The 16596-nt window shown below is 56.8% G+C and overlaps 1 protein-coding gene across 1 annotated transcript; it reads right to left on the bottom strand.

The window, feature by feature from the left end:
• Positions 1–6210: 6210 nt before the first annotated feature.
• Positions 6211–9038, bottom strand: LOC123284092 (ral guanine nucleotide dissociation stimulator-like). The gene is made up of 7 exons (XM_070480932.1): positions 8902–9038; positions 8748–8801; positions 8255–8329; positions 7658–7690; positions 7171–7292; positions 6861–6964; positions 6211–6536 (listed from the first exon to the last, which is right to left on the bottom strand). The coding sequence occupies exons 2-7, from the start codon at positions 8787–8789 to the stop codon at positions 6379–6381; spliced, it is 534 nt and encodes a 177-aa protein (XP_070337033.1). The 5' UTR covers positions 8790–8801; positions 8902–9038; the 3' UTR covers positions 6211–6378.
• Positions 9039–16596: the final 7558 nt, after the last annotated feature.

Raw genomic sequence — 16596 nt, 5'->3', positions numbered from 1 at the left:
CCGGAAGCTGACTCACCAAGGACCGTCCATGCTTGTCTTGGTTGGCAGTGACAGCAGCTGAACGCAACTTAAAGGATTTTAATTTGCATGCAGCTTTGCACAACATCTTTCCATCTTACTTCATCCTCCTTGCTTCCTGTGACATTTGGGGATAGGATAGTTTCAGGGATTCACTGAACTTGTTTACAATGTTCAAATAGTCTTGTATGATGTGTGCGCTTGTTAATTGAGGTATAATTGACATATACTTTATATTAGTTTCATTTGTACAATATAATGATTTGCATGTATCGTGAAATAATCACCACGATAAGTCTAACTAACGTCTGTCCCCAGACGTAGTCAATATTCATCTTCTGGATGAGGACATGTTGTGTTTTAAGGTGCAGAAGAATCGGTAATGATGTCATACTTTTCCGTATACAACTTGATGAATTTGAACATAAGTGTCCACCCATGAGACCATCACCACCATCGAGGCCATAAACATATCCATCATCTACCAAAGTTTTCTCCCACCCCCTTTACTATTATCATTATTTTGCTTTAAGAACACTTAACAGAATATATACTCTGTTAGAAATTTTAAGGACAAAACACAATACCGTGAGATTGCTACATTATACGCTAGGTTTAATTTTTAGAGGAACCTCCAGACTATTTTCCATCATTACGGTATTAGTTTACATTCCCATCAGCAGTTGCAAGGCTTCCCTTGCCTCCACAACCTCACCAACATTTGTCACCTCTACTTTTTTTGATAATAGCCGCCCTAACCGGTGTCAAGTGATATCTCCTTGTGGTTTTGATTTGCATTTCCCTAAAGATTAGTGATGCTGAGCACCTTTTCATGTGGCTGTTGGCCATTTGTGTGTCTTCTTTGGAAAAATGGCTATTCTACTCCCTTGCCCATTTGTTAACTGAGTGCCTTGGTGTTTTTGCTATTGACCCGAGAGATGAAAAAAGAAAAAAAATGTCCAGGCATTATGGATGCTTCCCAGTTGATGCAGATGATTTTGTCTTTATGGTGATGACAAAATATCGTGTTGTGTGCTTTTTCTTCAGCAGTTATCATAAGACTAGCAGTAGAATGGCAAAGCAGATAATCAGGATCTCCCGGGTTTCCAGTTTTACAACACAAATAAGACGAGTGGTAAGGAATTTTTGATTATTTCAAGGAAATTATTGAGATCACAGTCCGTGGAATGTAGGACTGACAGGTCCACGAGGAAATTAAAGTGAGGACATGGTGATCTGGCATCACTTCCGATCTGAAGGAACAGGTATCTTCTGTATGAATGTTTGAAGACATATTGGAAATCAGGAATTTGTGGTGGATGAATACATTTTCTGAAGGGTTTATTTCTTTATTTAGGAGGAAGATTACCCTGAGCTAACATCTGTGCCAGTCTTCCTCTCCTTTGTCCGTGGGATGCCTCCACAGCGTGGCCGATGAGTGGAGTAGGTCTGCACCTGGGATCTGAACCCGCAAACCTCAGGCCCCTGAAGCAGAACACACACAACTTTAACCACTCAGCCATGGGGCTGGACTCTACCTTATTTAGTTGTGAACATGATCGTTTGGGTTATGTAAATGTCAGGACCTGGGAGTGAGTCGCTAAGAGTGGGGTAGTTGATAATGTCACAATTGATTTAGAACCCAAAGAGGCTAAGAGCAACAACTGGCCAATGGGTTAACCAAAGGAATAGTCAGAAAACACAGAAAGGATGGGAATGGGGATCTATAGTAAGCTGGGGGATCACGTGTCCTCAGAGAGAGTGCCAGGACTTGCACAGAGGAGAATGGCAAGAGCAATAAAAGAGAATAAAATCACACTGAAACAAGGAGGGGGTGTTACGAGATGGGGGAGGAAAACTGATCTGGAGCAGTCCTGAGTTTTGACCTTGAGCTTTCTGTCCTTGACCCAAATCTGCTTGACGATGTCCTGGGACACAGGTCAGAAGAGCTCCAGAGGGAGAGAGGAAGGGTGGAAGTACAGGGAAACTGAGATAATTGTCCTAAGAAGCCATGCTTCATTTCTCATTTGGGTCCAGTTTCATGATTACTTTTACAGGATGAGAGGAAAAGAAGTGAGGATGGTCAAGTCTTCGCAGAGGAAGCTGCGTGATCGTGGGAATCAACCCAAACCAAAGCCCGGATTAAGAATTCCCATCTCTTTGAGGATGCGCAGTTACATGTTCAGAAGGCCAGTTGCTAGAATGCCATCCCACCCAGCAGTGAGGGGTCACTGGGAGAGCACGTGGCACCAGCCCCAACAGGTCTGCTGGCAGGAGAGAAGTGGCAAGCCCTTTGGAACTTGCCGTAGCCTTGCAAAATTGCACCTTGCAGCAGAGGTGAATTCCTGCGGGGTGCGCTCGCATGGGGTGCCCCGTCCGGTCCCATACACACCCCTGCCCTTCCTCAGATTTGGCAGAGATGATTCTGGGAACTGGTCTGGGCATCCCACAGCTCCACAGCCAACAATTGCTGGTGACTGTGGAAGATCTGAGCAAACAGGAGGGGACAGGGAAGAGGGCGGGAGAGAGCAATTGTGGACAGGCTCAGCAGCGAGGCAGAGAAAGTGAGCGCCCAAGAAGGATGTGCTGACAGCACCAGGAAAGAGAGGAGACGCTGGTGCCCCTGCGATGGAGCCCGGCACTTCACTGACGTCTCCTTGAAGGGTCCCACGTTTTCTTGCTTGAGCTCTTGCAACTTCAAGACATACCAATCCTTTTCTTTTATTAAACTCCTCTGTGGGACATAGGAAGCATAGACAGGGATTTCTTGTGGAGGAGAGACTGGATTTCAGCTGAGTAGAGCAAGGAGGGCTTTCCGTTTCACGGTGCTCTCGCATTTTCCTTTCCGAAGTATATTATTTATCTGCGCTTGAAAGTCACAGAGAGTTACCGATTCGCGGGATGATTCCGTTGTCGCCCTCACAGCGACACAGTAAAACCTACCTAGTCGGAATGGATCATTCCTTCTGTGTAATACTCCAGTAGATTCCAAAGATCATTTCAAAAGCGCTGGTCTATCTCTGTTCTCAAATAAGAGGTCTGCTTCCAGGTCTCCATTTTTCTGCTCTTTATTGCATGTTAATTCAGAGTTGCAAGGAGGAAATACCACATTCGCCTCAATCTTTAGATCTCTATGTGCTGGAAATTGGATTCACAGAAATGGACAAGGCCTTTGAGGGATCGTGCTGTCAACAGAGACCTTTTCCGGCATCAGCAACGTGACGATAAACCGCTGCTTGTTAGGACTTGATTGTCTATTGGAGGGATGGAGCTTGCAGTATTATGGAAATCCTCTTTAGAATTGCTTACCTTCACGTGACAGATTTATCAGTTTCTGAGAGTGATGTGGTAAAAAATGACCTAGGGTGGCGCAGGGCTTAAACTGGCCCACTCCACTTTGGAGGCCCGGCATTGGCACGTTCGGGTCACGGTTGTGGACATTCACACCGCTTATCGGGCCATGCTGTGGCAGACATCCCACATGTTAAATAGAGGAAGATGGGCACACATCTTAGCCCAAGGCTAGTCTTCCTCAAGGGAAAAAAAAAAAAAACCGAGGAAGATTGGCAATGGATGTTAGCTCAGGGTGAATCTTAGCCCTTGGGCATCTTCAGCTGTGGTCATTTGCAAAATATGTAGACCATGCATGTACTGGGCAAGCCCAGGCAGGACAGCGCAACCGGCCTCCCGCCTGGATGCTTGGGGCTGCTTGTTGTGGAGCCTCTGCTGGAACCGTCTGGGTGGATTCAGTGCAGAGAATGATGACAACGGACTGCCTTGCTTCACCCTCAGAGTTTCCCCTGAGTTTTCTCCATCTTGACATGCAAAGCAGACACTGTCTGGAGCCCTCGTGTTCCTCTGGGACTCGGGCTTCCCTCTGCTCCTCAGCCTGGAGAGGAGGAAGCCCACGTGTGGACTTCAGGAGATTCCTGACGGCGTTTTGTGGGCTAGCACGTCCTGGGCTTGAAGTCCCCAGGGAATGAGCAGAATCCAATCCAGGTAGGACTGCCATGACCCGGACCCTTCAGGAAGGCAGGTTATGGTCCCCTAACCAGGCAGAGCACCATGACCAGCCGCGGGGTTTGTGGAGGGCGAAGGGAAGATGAAATGGGTCCTGGAAGAAGGTGCTTATAAATACCAGCTACCGAGAGGGAACCAGCTGCAAAAGCGTGCATTTGAGGAGTATGAGTATTATTTCTTGATTCTGTTTGGAATAAGTTAGAGTGCATGATATATTTGTGTGTGAGTGAACATATATATATAGCTGTCTCTCTAAAATTTATATCAAAGTAACATAAAGACTGATGAGATACAGGTGCTGCACATGTGGGCCTCTTTTTGTTGGCGATCAGTTCATTTTTGGCCATTGGAAGCCCAAAGAGGCAACGAGTTATTGTCCTCTGCCGTCTGGTAGGCTCATGACAAACAAAGCGCTGCAACCAAAGGGTCGGCTCTCAGGAGCCTCACGGCCCTGTGAGGGAAACCCCTTGGACACGGTGTCTTCCTCCTGGGCCTGGACTAGCCTTGGGACTTGGCACTTCTCTTTCTCTGTGGCGGGAAGGTACAGCCGGCTCCGGCTTCCATTTAGAAAGTCACCTTCCTGGATGGCTGTGCCATACCAAGAAGGGCCTGGGCTGCTGGGAACCAGCATTCCTCCTCAGCTGCTGGCCGTACTGAGGAGGCCTCCCTGGCAGGGTTCACGCTGCTGTGTGTCTGGGTGACACTTGCAGCCATCAGAAAGGAGGGGAGAACTCAGAAGGGCCAAGCACTTCCTGTGGTCCTAGTCTTACAGGGGCTTTCCCGGGGTGGGGCGGGGGGGGGGGGGGCGTTCAAAATGCCAGGTGGTAACCCTCTAGCTCCTGGTCACCGGGTGGGTTCTTGGAGTGAGCTCGGAGCAGTGTCTGCTCACCACCAGACTGGAACCATTTAAGTGTTTTAATTTTGTCAGGCTGTGTTTACCCGTCATCCGTTTGCTTGCGTTCCCTGCTGGACCCCTCAACCACCCTCCTCTCACGACTCATCTCTGAAAGCTTCCAACGGGAAAGATTCACACCCACACCATAAACGGAGCATAAGGCTGGGCAAGAGAACACAGCCCTCCGAGGGGCTGCATGGACCGAGGGGCTCAGGTCCTCCTGCCCCGTTAGGATGAGTCAGAAACAACATGCCTGAGTGTGTGAACAGGTGATTGCCTGAGACCACACACCTCAGAACCACAGGGGCCCAGATGTCACCCTGGGCAGCGAGGGAGAGTATAGGTCATTCTTTGGCCAGGATTAGGGTATCTAATGTTTGCAAAGCAGACTCCACCCGTGATCCGTCAGACCCTGCCAGGGAGGAGTGGCCACGAGGTACGGGACAGAGAGGCCGAGGCATTCGAGGGAATTTCTGCCCTTCCAAGAATTGTAGAAGGAAGTGCACGGAGGCAGGGAATCCTGGTGGACAAGGAGCAGTGATGCGTCGGGAAGGAAGCCCAGATGCAGCCTTCAAAGCGGCATCACAGATCTGTCCCCCTGGATACCAAACTTGCAGGGAAAGGAATTCAGAGCCGTGGACCGGGATCCCAGAGGATTCCATCCAGGTGAAGGGTGAACATGGAGCCCCCAGAGGGGCCGGGGGAGGGAGGGTCCTGCCTGCCCTTAGTCCATCTGCACATGACCTTCTCCGGCCTTGACCCTCCACATGCACGTTTTGAGCTTTTACATCGTTCTCTGCACTTAGAGCTGCTGCTGTCCAGAGCCTCATTAGAAAACGACAAGTTCCTAACATCTGGTGAAGAGGAACCTCCACAAGAGAAGCCGAAAACGTGGCCTCTCCTCCAAAGGGGTGGAAAAGCAGCCACTGTCCTGGGGCAGGTCGTGGTGCTGGCCCGTGCCATTTGAAAGACACCCGCATTCCAGTGGTTGTTGCTCTGCCTGTGAAAGTACCTCCACCCTCTAAATGCCAGGAGTTCTGGGTGCTGTCTCTGCTCCTGGCCCACGTGAACCACACTGAAATGAACCCGTCCTCTGAGTAAGGGGGGGCGCGGAGGTGTCCTTCAGTATCCAGGGAGGGGCCTGGCCCTTCTCCCTTCTCTCACATACAATAAGCCGAGACCCTGCAAGATTTCTTCATTCCAGGAGGAACGCGAGAGTCTGTGTCTCCTTGACACGAGCACAGGAGGGGAAAGAACCAGACCGTGACTCGCAGGCTGGAACAGAAACAGGATTTTAACATCAAATTCAAAACTAGCACTAACTATTAACACGAAAGAAATACGGCCCCTTCCCAAGTGGTAAACAGGCGCTGGGGTGGAGATGCCAGGCCTGTGGGGTGGGGTCGTCCCCTCCCTCTTGGGCTCCAGGGGTCCCAGGAAAAGGCTTAGAATGTTCTTCTCCCCATCAGCATGGGAGGAGCCGGCCTGGGGCCCCGCGTGTTTCCCAGCCGTGTCCCCGCCGCTGAAGAGCAGGCTGCACTCGAGCTGTTGGAAGGACCGGGATCTGCCACTGTTGCTGGGTTCTGCGTCGGGGGTCTGGTGACTGAAGAGAAGACACTGATGACTGGGGGGTCACACCAGTATCCCAGCCCAACACCTCAGCCCCACTGCATTCTGCTCCAAACCTTGTCCTGAGTGTTCAGTCAATACTACCCCATTGTCCCTGACATGGGAGCTGGCATTTCGCTTCACCCATTTCACAGAAGAGGAAGCTGAGTCCCACAAAGGTCAAGGGAATTGTCCCTCACAGGCCTGGGCAGCAGTGGAGCTGGGATCCCCGTGCCGGCTGTCCATCTCCCTAGGCCCGTGCTTAGCCCGAAGCTTTCCGGAGCCCCTGGCTTCAGTCCCTGCCTGTCTGGACACTCACCGAGCCCTGAGCTGAGAGATGCGCGGTTCTTCCTGGGCAGGAAAAACCGGCGCATCTTGCCGGCCCTCTCCTGTGGGGGCTCCAGGTGGCAGGACAGGCTGTAGCTAAAGGACAGAGTGGACTTTTCAGCTACCGGGAGCCACACCTCAGGTGACCCTCCCAGAGACGGCCAGCAGTTGGAGTCCCAGGGCCCCACGGGTGACCATGCGACAAGCCCCGGGACTGACCCGGAAGCCACGGGCACGGGCTCCCTGGAGCTGGCCATCAGAGAGAGTCCGCCTTGCCCTCACCAACTCCTGCCCCGCCTCACCTCTCATCCTCGCTGAGGGGCTCCATGGCCTCGAACCAGGCCCCAAATCGCTCCTCAGCCTCAATGTGGTAAAGATGGACTGCCTCCTGGAGCAGGAAGATCTGCTGGGTGACTTTGAATTCCTGGGAGAAAGGGCATGATGCAGACGGGGCCTGGGTGGGGGACCGTGCTGGGGACTCAGACAGGTGAGAAGAGGGTCAAGGAGCTGGTCTGGGGTCTTGGCCCACATGGGAACCCTCCTTCCCTCCAATTCCGTGCAGGACTTGCTCGTTCTCACACTTGGCTTGAAATAGCTCCTCCTGCAGGAAGGTGTCCTTGGTGCCAGCCCCTTCCCCCACGCACCAGTGGGACGGCTTTCCCAGCTCTGGGTGCCGAACTCTCCCAAGAAAAGCAAGGCCCAAGGCATCGGGCCAGAGAAGGTCTTCCCCGGAGGAGTCTCTGATTGCCACAGCCCCACCCTCCGCACGGGGAGGCCACAGCTGCTCACCTCACTCCTTTTCTCATAATTGATCTCATTTCCCTGGAAGGCAGAGAGCCAAAGTCCATGAGCAACAGCCCCCTTAGCCCATAGCTAGCCCCCGTCTCCACCCTTTCTCAGGTTGCACTACCAGCAGGGTCGACCAGGGAGCAGGCGCTACCAGAAACAGGAATGGGTCCCGGGCAAGACTCTGAGCTCCAGAGCAAGGAGGCCACGGGGCTATGGCTCAGGGACATTCTAAGACAGCCCTCTCTGACAGACAGACAGACTGAGGCCTCAGGCAGGAAGGGATGCTCAGCCACTCGTGTGCTTCCTGCCTTGGAGGGGCCTGGCTTCACTCCCTGCAGGGGCGGGGCCTGAGGGAGAGGCTGAGTCCAGCTCAGACACACCCTCCAGCAGCTCCGCAGTCAGGCAGCCTGGACTGGCGGCTCACCTGGATCCTATATTCACTCATCACTAAGATGGGCATGACACCCAGCTCCCGGGGTGGCTGTGAGGCCCTCACGAGAGGACTCTGCCAAGGGTTGTGAGCTCAGGCCTCAGTGCAAGTCTCTCCTCCCAAATCTCCGAATCCTGATCGCCAGCCCCACCTCCAGGCTCACTCACCTCCAGGTAATCCTCCATGTTGGTGTCCAGCAGCAGCAGGTAATTGAGGAATGTGCCAAGGAAGGGGATGAGCCCCTGTGCCAGCGGGGTGGAGATGGTGATGAGATCCCGCTCTCAGGAGCCGTCAAAGACCTCTCCTCCACTCCTCACCCCAGCCTCCTGCCCAGCCCAAGCTACCCACCTAGGCGGCCTCCCCCCAGTTTCCTCCTCTTCTCTCCTCCAGGAACCCCAAACTCCTGCAGGCACCTCCCAGCAGCCGGCTCTGGCAAAACCCAGGGTACGTGGTCCCCGCCCCTCCCTGTCCCAAATCCGTTGTGCGCCCATCCGTTCCAGGCCTCCTCCTGGTCACTTCCAATGCAGGCATTTCAGGTCTGTGGCACCAGGAGCAGGGCTGGAGGAGAAAGGCTCCCTCTCTGCTGGTAGAGACCTCCGGCTAGGAAGGGGAGTCCCCTCTCCTGCGACTCCTGGGCCCCTCCTCCACAGGCACCCTTACCTTCTGGGCACCTATGGGGCCCGTCTCCAGGCTGGTCAACATAGAGGTCGCCTCCTGCCAGGGTGTTGACAGGGCCAGTGAGCCGATGCTCCCCTCCAAGTGTCCTCCCAGACCCCTCCCAGATCGGGGACCCTGGACATGTGGCCCCAGTCACCTGGTGCCCCTGCGGCTCCCACCTCCAGGGTGCTCTGCTTCCAGAGCCATCCCAGCTCCAACACTCAGTCCTGTGTGACCTTGGGCCCGCCCAGGCCTCCCTGAACCTGTTACCTCGTCTGGAAGGTTTGACGAACTCTGTCTGCCTCCCACAGTCTCCTGAGGCCCAAGCGTCATCTGACCGTCATCACTGCTCTCCGCTCAAGCCTGCCTTTGGAGCCAGGTCCAAGCTCCCCACATTCCTCCCCACCCTTGAGCCTCGTCACCCACTGTGAGGCCTGCACCACGGCTCATCTCCCTCTGGCTCCCAGATGAGGAGACCAAGGCCCACACAGGGGCAGGGACTTGCTCAGGGGGCCCCAGAGGAGAGGCTGCTCCCCCTCCCAGCCACAGGCCCTGTCTCCTCTGCCCTTCACACCACCCTCTGCCCAGCCGCTGACCACAGTGCTGTCCTCGGGACTCTCAGACTGTGTTCGGGCCCCCAGCTGGGCCGAGCCATGGCTGGAGGGAGATGAGGTGTCTCAGGAGGTCTGGTCAAGTGGCTTCTGCCAGCCCCAACCCCCAGGAGTCTCTGATCCCAGGCCGAGGCCAAGGCCTTGCTAAAGCCCTCAGCTCCCTAGGATCCCCTCAGGGAGTTCCCCTGCACAGAATTCTTTCTTCATCCGCTCAGGATGGGGACCCCGAATGCCACGTCTGACTAGCAGGGGAGGGGGCGACCAGGGCACTGCGGGGTGGCATTTCCTTTCTGTTTTACGAGGAAACTTCTGACGTCTGGGCAGGAAGGATCCCTGAAGAAGCCATCAGTTCCCTGGGCACTTGCCCTTGCCCTCCGGGGCACATGTCATCGCCAACAAGGACCTGGGTGAGCATCCCACTGGGACTGTCTGCAGCGCCCACTTTAGGGGCCAGAGTGGGGAGTCACCGAGGGGACACAGATCTGTCCCAGGTCCAGTGTCCGTCCCAAGGCTGGGAAGCCCCTGAGTGCCCCCGGCCCGTGGGATCCGGCAGTGCCCATCCCTCAGGCAGGCAGGGTGCCCTTCTTGCGAGGCACAGTGAAGACAGAAGGAGCAGTGGGGCCCTGGCTTCCTGAGCACAGACTGGGCTGACTTCGGAAGAAAGGAAGCCCGCCCACTCGCTCCAGCCAGTGGCCAGGAGGAAGATGCAGGGCAGCTGATGGAGCAGCATGGAAGCCAGACACCGGCACCTTCTGCCAGGTCCTCAGCCTCCTGGAACAGTCCAGCCCGCACCATTCTATCCCATGCCCCTGACCTCCTGTCCCAAGCTGCCCCCACCTGCCCATGGAGCTAGCACATCCCTCTTCCTGTCCATCTTTTCCTGACCAACTTCACGTGACAGGAGAACCAAAGCTCATCCTGCCGGGTCCCCTCCCCTCTCGCTCCCCCTCCTTCCAGATGTGCAGCCTCCGTCTTACCTTCACCAGCTGCCTCCTGCTCACCCACTGGTCTTTGATGAACCTCTTCAACTTTCGAGAGCTCTTCCTGAGGGGAGAGGAAAGGAGGAAAGAAAACCCGGGGCGGTTGAAGGCGAAATGCCTTTTCTTGAGAACCCGGAAGGTTCCAAGGGCCTGGGGCCTGGACGAGGGTTTTCCCTGGGTTCTTCGGAGCTCTGAGGTCACCGTGGGACTCGGGTGGAGGCTCTCCTGCGGTCACCTGGGGCCTCCATTCCCACTCCGACTGAGCACACTGTTTCTAACAGTGTTGGTTGCCGATGAGGGCTCCGTTGCTGCGAAGTACACCCTTGGAAATCTCCAGTGTGGCTCAATCCAAGATGTGACAAGGGGGGGAACCTGACTCCTGAAGCAGAACCACTGCCTAGGGTCTCAGAGAGTCTCAGAGACCCGAGAAAGGAGGCCAGTCCCCATCCCTAGGGTCCGCTGCCTCCCGGATGGTCCTAGCTGAATGAGGGGTCCATGGCAGTCGTACGGGGGATGTCTGGTCCGCCCTGGTGGTGCTTGGATGGAGCACGGCCTACCCACCTGGCAACTCGTCCCCATGTCTTTTGCAGACGGCTGATGGAGGGGCTCTGCAGAGCAGACACGATGGCACGCAGGGACGCATAATTGCCAAGGACTCGGCACTCCTGAGGAAGGGAAGGGAATGAGCTGCGACGGCGGGCTGGAGCCCTGCTTCCTCTGGCTTGTGTCCCCTCATGGGCTTCTGCTGTCCTGGATGAGGCAGATGCCCAGGGAAGCGAGGGAGGGCACACCTGGGAGCTGATGAGTAACGCTCGCGGGCAGGAAGATTTTAGCTCAACCCAGGGCGGGAAGGGAGCTTCCCACCACTGGGACCAGCACTCAAGGTCAGCAGGCCCTTGGCAGCAAGGGGCCTAGGACTTTGCCGAGGCCCAGACCACCGACTTCAAGGCTGAAAGCTGCGAGAGGAGAAGGGGCAGTCCCCCCGACTCCTGGGAGGGGCTCCCTGGGCCCTGCCACTACTGACCTTGGCCACCTGAATCCACAGCTCGACGACTCTGGCCCTGTCCTGGGCCGTCATGCTGAGGTCCCCAAGGCACGTCGTGATGACGCAGCCGGACACGTGAAGAAACTGGTTGATAGTGGCCCGAACGGTGGGAGCCAGGTACTCCTGGCTCCCATTGGGCCGCTGGCACCACACAAAACCCAGGCAGTGGCGGGGCTCCACCTTCTTGAACAGCTCCTGGGGAGGATGGGGACTGTCACCTGACCCTGCCACACCCGAGCTCAGAGTCTGCAGGCCCCCACAGCCCCAGGCAGGAGGCACTGGTCAGCTGCAGCTCAGGAACCTGAGGAGGTGGCCTGAAGCTTCTGGGAGTCTCTGGGTTTTGTTTGTGTCCGCTGAGGCCGCCCAGCGCAGGATGACCGAGGACCCAATAGGGGCGGGGAAGAGAAGTCCCATTGGCTCGCAGCCCAGTCTTGCTTCCCCCAAGCACCAGAACACGGCTCACACCTGCCCATCTCAAGGGGCATCTTCCACCCGTTCTCATCACCCCCTGGTCCCACTCCCCTTTCAGATGCACGTTCCCCCGAGGCAGCAACAACCGTGGGCTTTGTTTGCCTGTCTTCCATGTAGGTAAGGACGCAGTAGGTGTCTAATAAGTCCGGAGGCTGTTGAGGCCTCCTGGGCCGATGGGTGAGTGACCCAGGACTTGGCAGCACTCCAGTGAGCTTCCCTCCCCCACCAGAGGGCTATTCTCTGCCCCGCTTCCTCTCTGTTCGACCTCATCCATCTGCACAGCCACTCTGCCCAGCAGGTGCCCGCCCTTGGTGTGCTCTCTACTGTCCATGTGGGGACAGCAAGGACTTGGGGGCCAGAAGGTGGCCCAGGTCACCCGGTGGGTAAGTGGGGGAGCTGTGACTTGCACCCACATCGTTGGATTGCGGCTGAGGGAACAGGAGGTCTGGGGCAGCTGATGGCCCACCAAGGCGGGCCCCACCTAGCCCAAGAGCCCCGCTGCTCACCGCATCCATCCGGGTCAGCTGCTCGGCCACCAGCTTCGGAGGGAAGTCCAGCAGCTTAGGCCTCTCCTCTCTCAGCTCGGCGCTCGCTTCTGCGGTGACTTCGGCAGCTGGAGGCAGAGATCGTCCAAAAGTCAATGGCGCATCTTGCTCCAGCTCAGAAGCTGGCACTGGGGCTGAAGCTGATGGCGCTCGCTCCGGCCCTGGAGAGGCCGATGGAGGTGAGGCTGCTGGAGGTGAGGCTGCTGGTGGTGAGGCTGCCTGCAGCTCCGGCGCGGACGGTGGAACTACAGCTGGAGCTGCCTCTGGCCCCGGAGCTGGCCCTTGCTCTGGCTCTAGAGCCGGCAGGAGCTCTGGAACTGGCGCTGCAGCAGGAGAAAGAGAAAGTTTCACCTACGTACCCGACTTTACAAGACAGGAGAGACTCTGCTGTCTTGAAGGGAACCCCAGCCCGTGAACCCCACCGCAGACGGTCTTCCCAGACTGCTGTCCCCTCACCTTCCAGCTCTGCCCTCCTGGGCCCCAGATGTTGCAGCTGGACCTGGGGAAGGTAGGCAGGGCCTCCCAGGTGCGACCCAGGCCAGATGACACGCAGAGAGGCCAGCCGCATCCTGAAAGAGGGAAAGGGCGTGGGCTCCCAGAAATCCTGCATTGGGTCCAGCCAGGTGCCCACCATAGAAGACGCGGTACTGGGCGGAAGCAGTTGGGCCACAGAGCCAGAGGCCTGGCCGTCACTTCCACACTGTCCTCCCAAGGCACCCTGCTTTGGGTCTGGGCCCTGTGCCTGCCCCTTTCCACCAGGGGGGAATCCCACCCCGGCGCTGACTCCTGTGTGGCCATCCTGGCAGTGGCAGGCCTGCTCATCCAGCAGGTGGAACACGGGGTTTGTGTGAGTCTCTTCTTCCCACTACCACTCTTCTCGCAAAGAGGCTGGACACAGTCCAGCCCAGCCCTCCACGCCCTTGTGCAAGTGGACTGAGGACTGAGGCCGATGTGTGAGCGGCTCGCTAACACCCCTTCTCTTCTGGGCCTGCTGGTGGTGGTCAGAAGGGGTGGATATGGAGAAGGGGAAGCGGAGGGAGACGGGACTGTGGTGGGGATGGGTCGCTAGGGAACAGCTCAAGCCAGCCTCCCCTCTGGTTCCCAGGGGCTCTGGGACCCCACCCACATCTCTCTTTCACTCCTATCCCCTTGCAGTAGAAGCCATCAGACCTCAGCCCTCCCAGAGGAATCAAAAGATGAGTGAGATCAGAGTTGTGCCGGGCCCGCCCCAGCCACAGTCCTCTGTCCTCTTGTTCTCCCCCAGCCCTGTTCTGTGGAGACAGGAGGCCCTCGTCTGGCACTCAAAGAACACTCAGGTCTTTAGTTGGCGCTGGGGTCCATCATGCATGAGAACGTGGGAAGAGGCCTCCAGTCGTAAAGGAGCATAGGAGGGCATCCCCTGGGACAGGCGGGGGACAGGATCTGTGGATGATATGGTGTGTGACTATGTGAGTCTCAGGCTGCTGCGGGGGTCCAGGGGCTGTGTCTGCTTCATTCACTGCGTTGTGCCAAGTGTCTCTAAAGCTCCTCTAAAGCATGTCACAGGTGCTTAATATACAGTGTTCTCGAATGAACTCCAACCAGAAGCATCCCCGGTAGCTGAGTGGGCCTGGGGCCCCTCTGCGGCCCCGGAGACCCCTCCTTGGCTACTCCAAGGACCCTCCCCACGACCAGCTGGATGGAATCCCACACTCCCTGCCAGAGTGCTTTCCGTGTGCCTTTGCAAACTCAGAAAGGCCCCATCCCAGCGATGGGGGAGCAGACTGCTCTTCATCGGGGACAGGGAAAGAATAACCAGGAACAACCACAGCACGTCTCTCAGCCCCTTCTGTAGAGCCAGGCCCCAGGGAAGCACCTGCCGTGGCTCATCCCATTCGTGCCCACCAGAACCCGATGAAGTTTATCCTGTCCCACTCCACTTTGCAGAGGAGCAATCGAAGCTCAGAGAGATGGAGGGCCGTTTCCAAGACACACAGCTGGCAGTGGGCAGAGTCACCACTGTGCTGAGGAGGGGCTGGGCACTCACGTAGCAAGTAGGTGGTCCAGGACCCCGTGGGAGGTGAGGACAGCCGCGCAGTCGAACATGATGGTGGCGACGTTGGCCACGTTTCGAGGCGCCAAGGCTGGTCCTATGGACGGTGGCAGCCTCTCCAGCAGGCCTGCCTGGTGGGCCCGCATCCTGCAGGCCTCATTCCGCTGCCCGAGTGACTCTCCGCGCTGGGTGAGATGAGGAAGGACACAGAGTCACCAGCACCAGCGTGAACCTCCAGGAAGTCAAGGTCTGGAGGTCCCCCAGGAACTGTGAGCCCCTCAGGGATGTGTGCAGAGGAGGGACAGGATTGCCCACAGCCAACCGGTTTCCAGGCTTGAAAAGTCCAATTTGAGTTTGGGCGGGGGAAGGATTATACGATGAGTTCCTCAGGACACTTGGCTGGCTTGGCAAGGACAGACCGCCCCGCACCAAAGCGTGCATTAAGAGCACTGACCAGCGAATCCAACACAAACATCCCCATTCTAGAGATGAGAGGATGGAAGCTTCGGGCTGCCAAGTGGCTGCTCAGGGTCCTGTGGGTCGGAACTGAGAACCGCCCTAAGCCAGGGCTGCAGGACTCCCCCGCTCCCCCACCTGAGGCTTCATGTGCTCCTGACATGAAGGGAAATGTCTGGTGGGAACCTCAGCCCTCCCCAGTCGGGAGACAGAGACGCTGTGAGGATCTGGCTGACTACAAGAAAGGACGCTGGTTTTTCTTTCTTTGACACGAAAGGGAGGTTTGAGACCCTCGTTACAGAGGTTTCAGATTCAGAAAATGGCAAATTTCAAAGATGCCCCTGGCCGAGTGTGAAGCGCAAACATCAGTGTTTTGTCTACTCCGCCTAGGGTTAGGAAAGAGCGACTTCCCACCCTCCTAGGTAGCTGGTGAGGAGGCGTGGAAGTCCAGATTCCTTTGGGACTGGGCCCTTGGCACACTCCAGTGGGAAAGCCCTGGGCGGGTCCAGGGGAGGGCTCCAGATTTGACTCTGGATTGTGGACACACCCCGGTGATCTCAGGGCCCCGGGTGTCACTCACTCTCCCCTCAGTCCAGCCCCGGGCAAGGTCGGTGGTCTGCTGCACTTGCCCCCTGTCCAGGGAGATGGAGCCGTAGGACCCATGCGCCAGCTCCTGGACCATCTCCTGGGTGGAGCTCTGCAAAGACAGCATCCGGTGGCCGCGGCGGCAGGTAGCAGGGGCCTGCCTGCACTTGTCCACAGGGGGAAAACTCTCCCGCACACCGAGCACAGACAGAGGGGCATCCGCATAGACCTCCAGACAGGGAGCGAATGAGATGACACCTCACGGGCTTGGGATTCACCTACGGGTAGGGCAGCTTGACTCCCAGCACTCACCTTCCATCCTGCCAGCCACCACCTGGGATATGAACACGACATACCGCCAGGCTTCCAAGCCCTAACCGTCTGCTCCCGTCCAGGGTAGCTCCACGCTCATCCCTGCCTTCCGTCACTCCATGCCCGCCAACACACACACACAATAAGGGTCAAGGGGTGTGGGGCTGCCCGCGTGGGAGGGTGGGATCACACTTGTGGCCTGACCCGGAGTGGCCCGCCCTGGGCTGCCTTGTGTTACCTGAGGGTTCCTTCTTCCGAATGGCCTGAGGTCTTGGAGGTGCGGTCTCAGCCAATGTCGACAGCGATGGAAAAGACTGTCATTGTTGGCTTTCTGTGCGCCAGAGCCTCGCAAAGAGGGGATACATGAACACATCCTCCTGTGTCGAGTGTCTCTGGTCAAATGGGCTATGTGTACAAAATGGCTGCCTGGTGACCAGAGTTCTAAGCTCTGTTGGGGTCGGTCGCCAAGGAAGTGAGGTCATGTCTCCAAGGTTCCAGGATGGGGGGCCCTTCCCTCCATCAGACCCACCCAAAGCCCCCTCGGGGCTGTTGACCGCTCACCCTCCTTGCCCGTGTCATCTCCCGAGCTGTACAGAAAGTTCCATCACAGCCCTCCCCACAGCTCCTTGGGATCGGAACCAGCGCCCCAGCTTTGAAGAGAGAGCGCCCAGTTCGGATCGCCTTTTTCCTAGCAGTTCTGTGTCCTGGAAAAGCCACTGTGCCTCTGAGGGCCTCCCCAGTCTCCCAACCTGCACGATGGGATGGCGCTAGAAACACATTCCCAGGGACGTCTTCGGGTGGACATGTGATAACGC

Source organism: Equus asinus, chromosome 12 (genome assembly GCF_041296235.1).
Source record: "Equus asinus isolate D_3611 breed Donkey chromosome 12, EquAss-T2T_v2, whole genome shotgun sequence".
Lineage (NCBI taxonomy): Eukaryota > Metazoa > Chordata > Mammalia > Perissodactyla > Equidae > Equus > Equus asinus.
The sequence above is the reverse complement of the archived record's forward strand: the minus strand, read 5'-3'. Positions and strand labels throughout refer to the sequence as shown.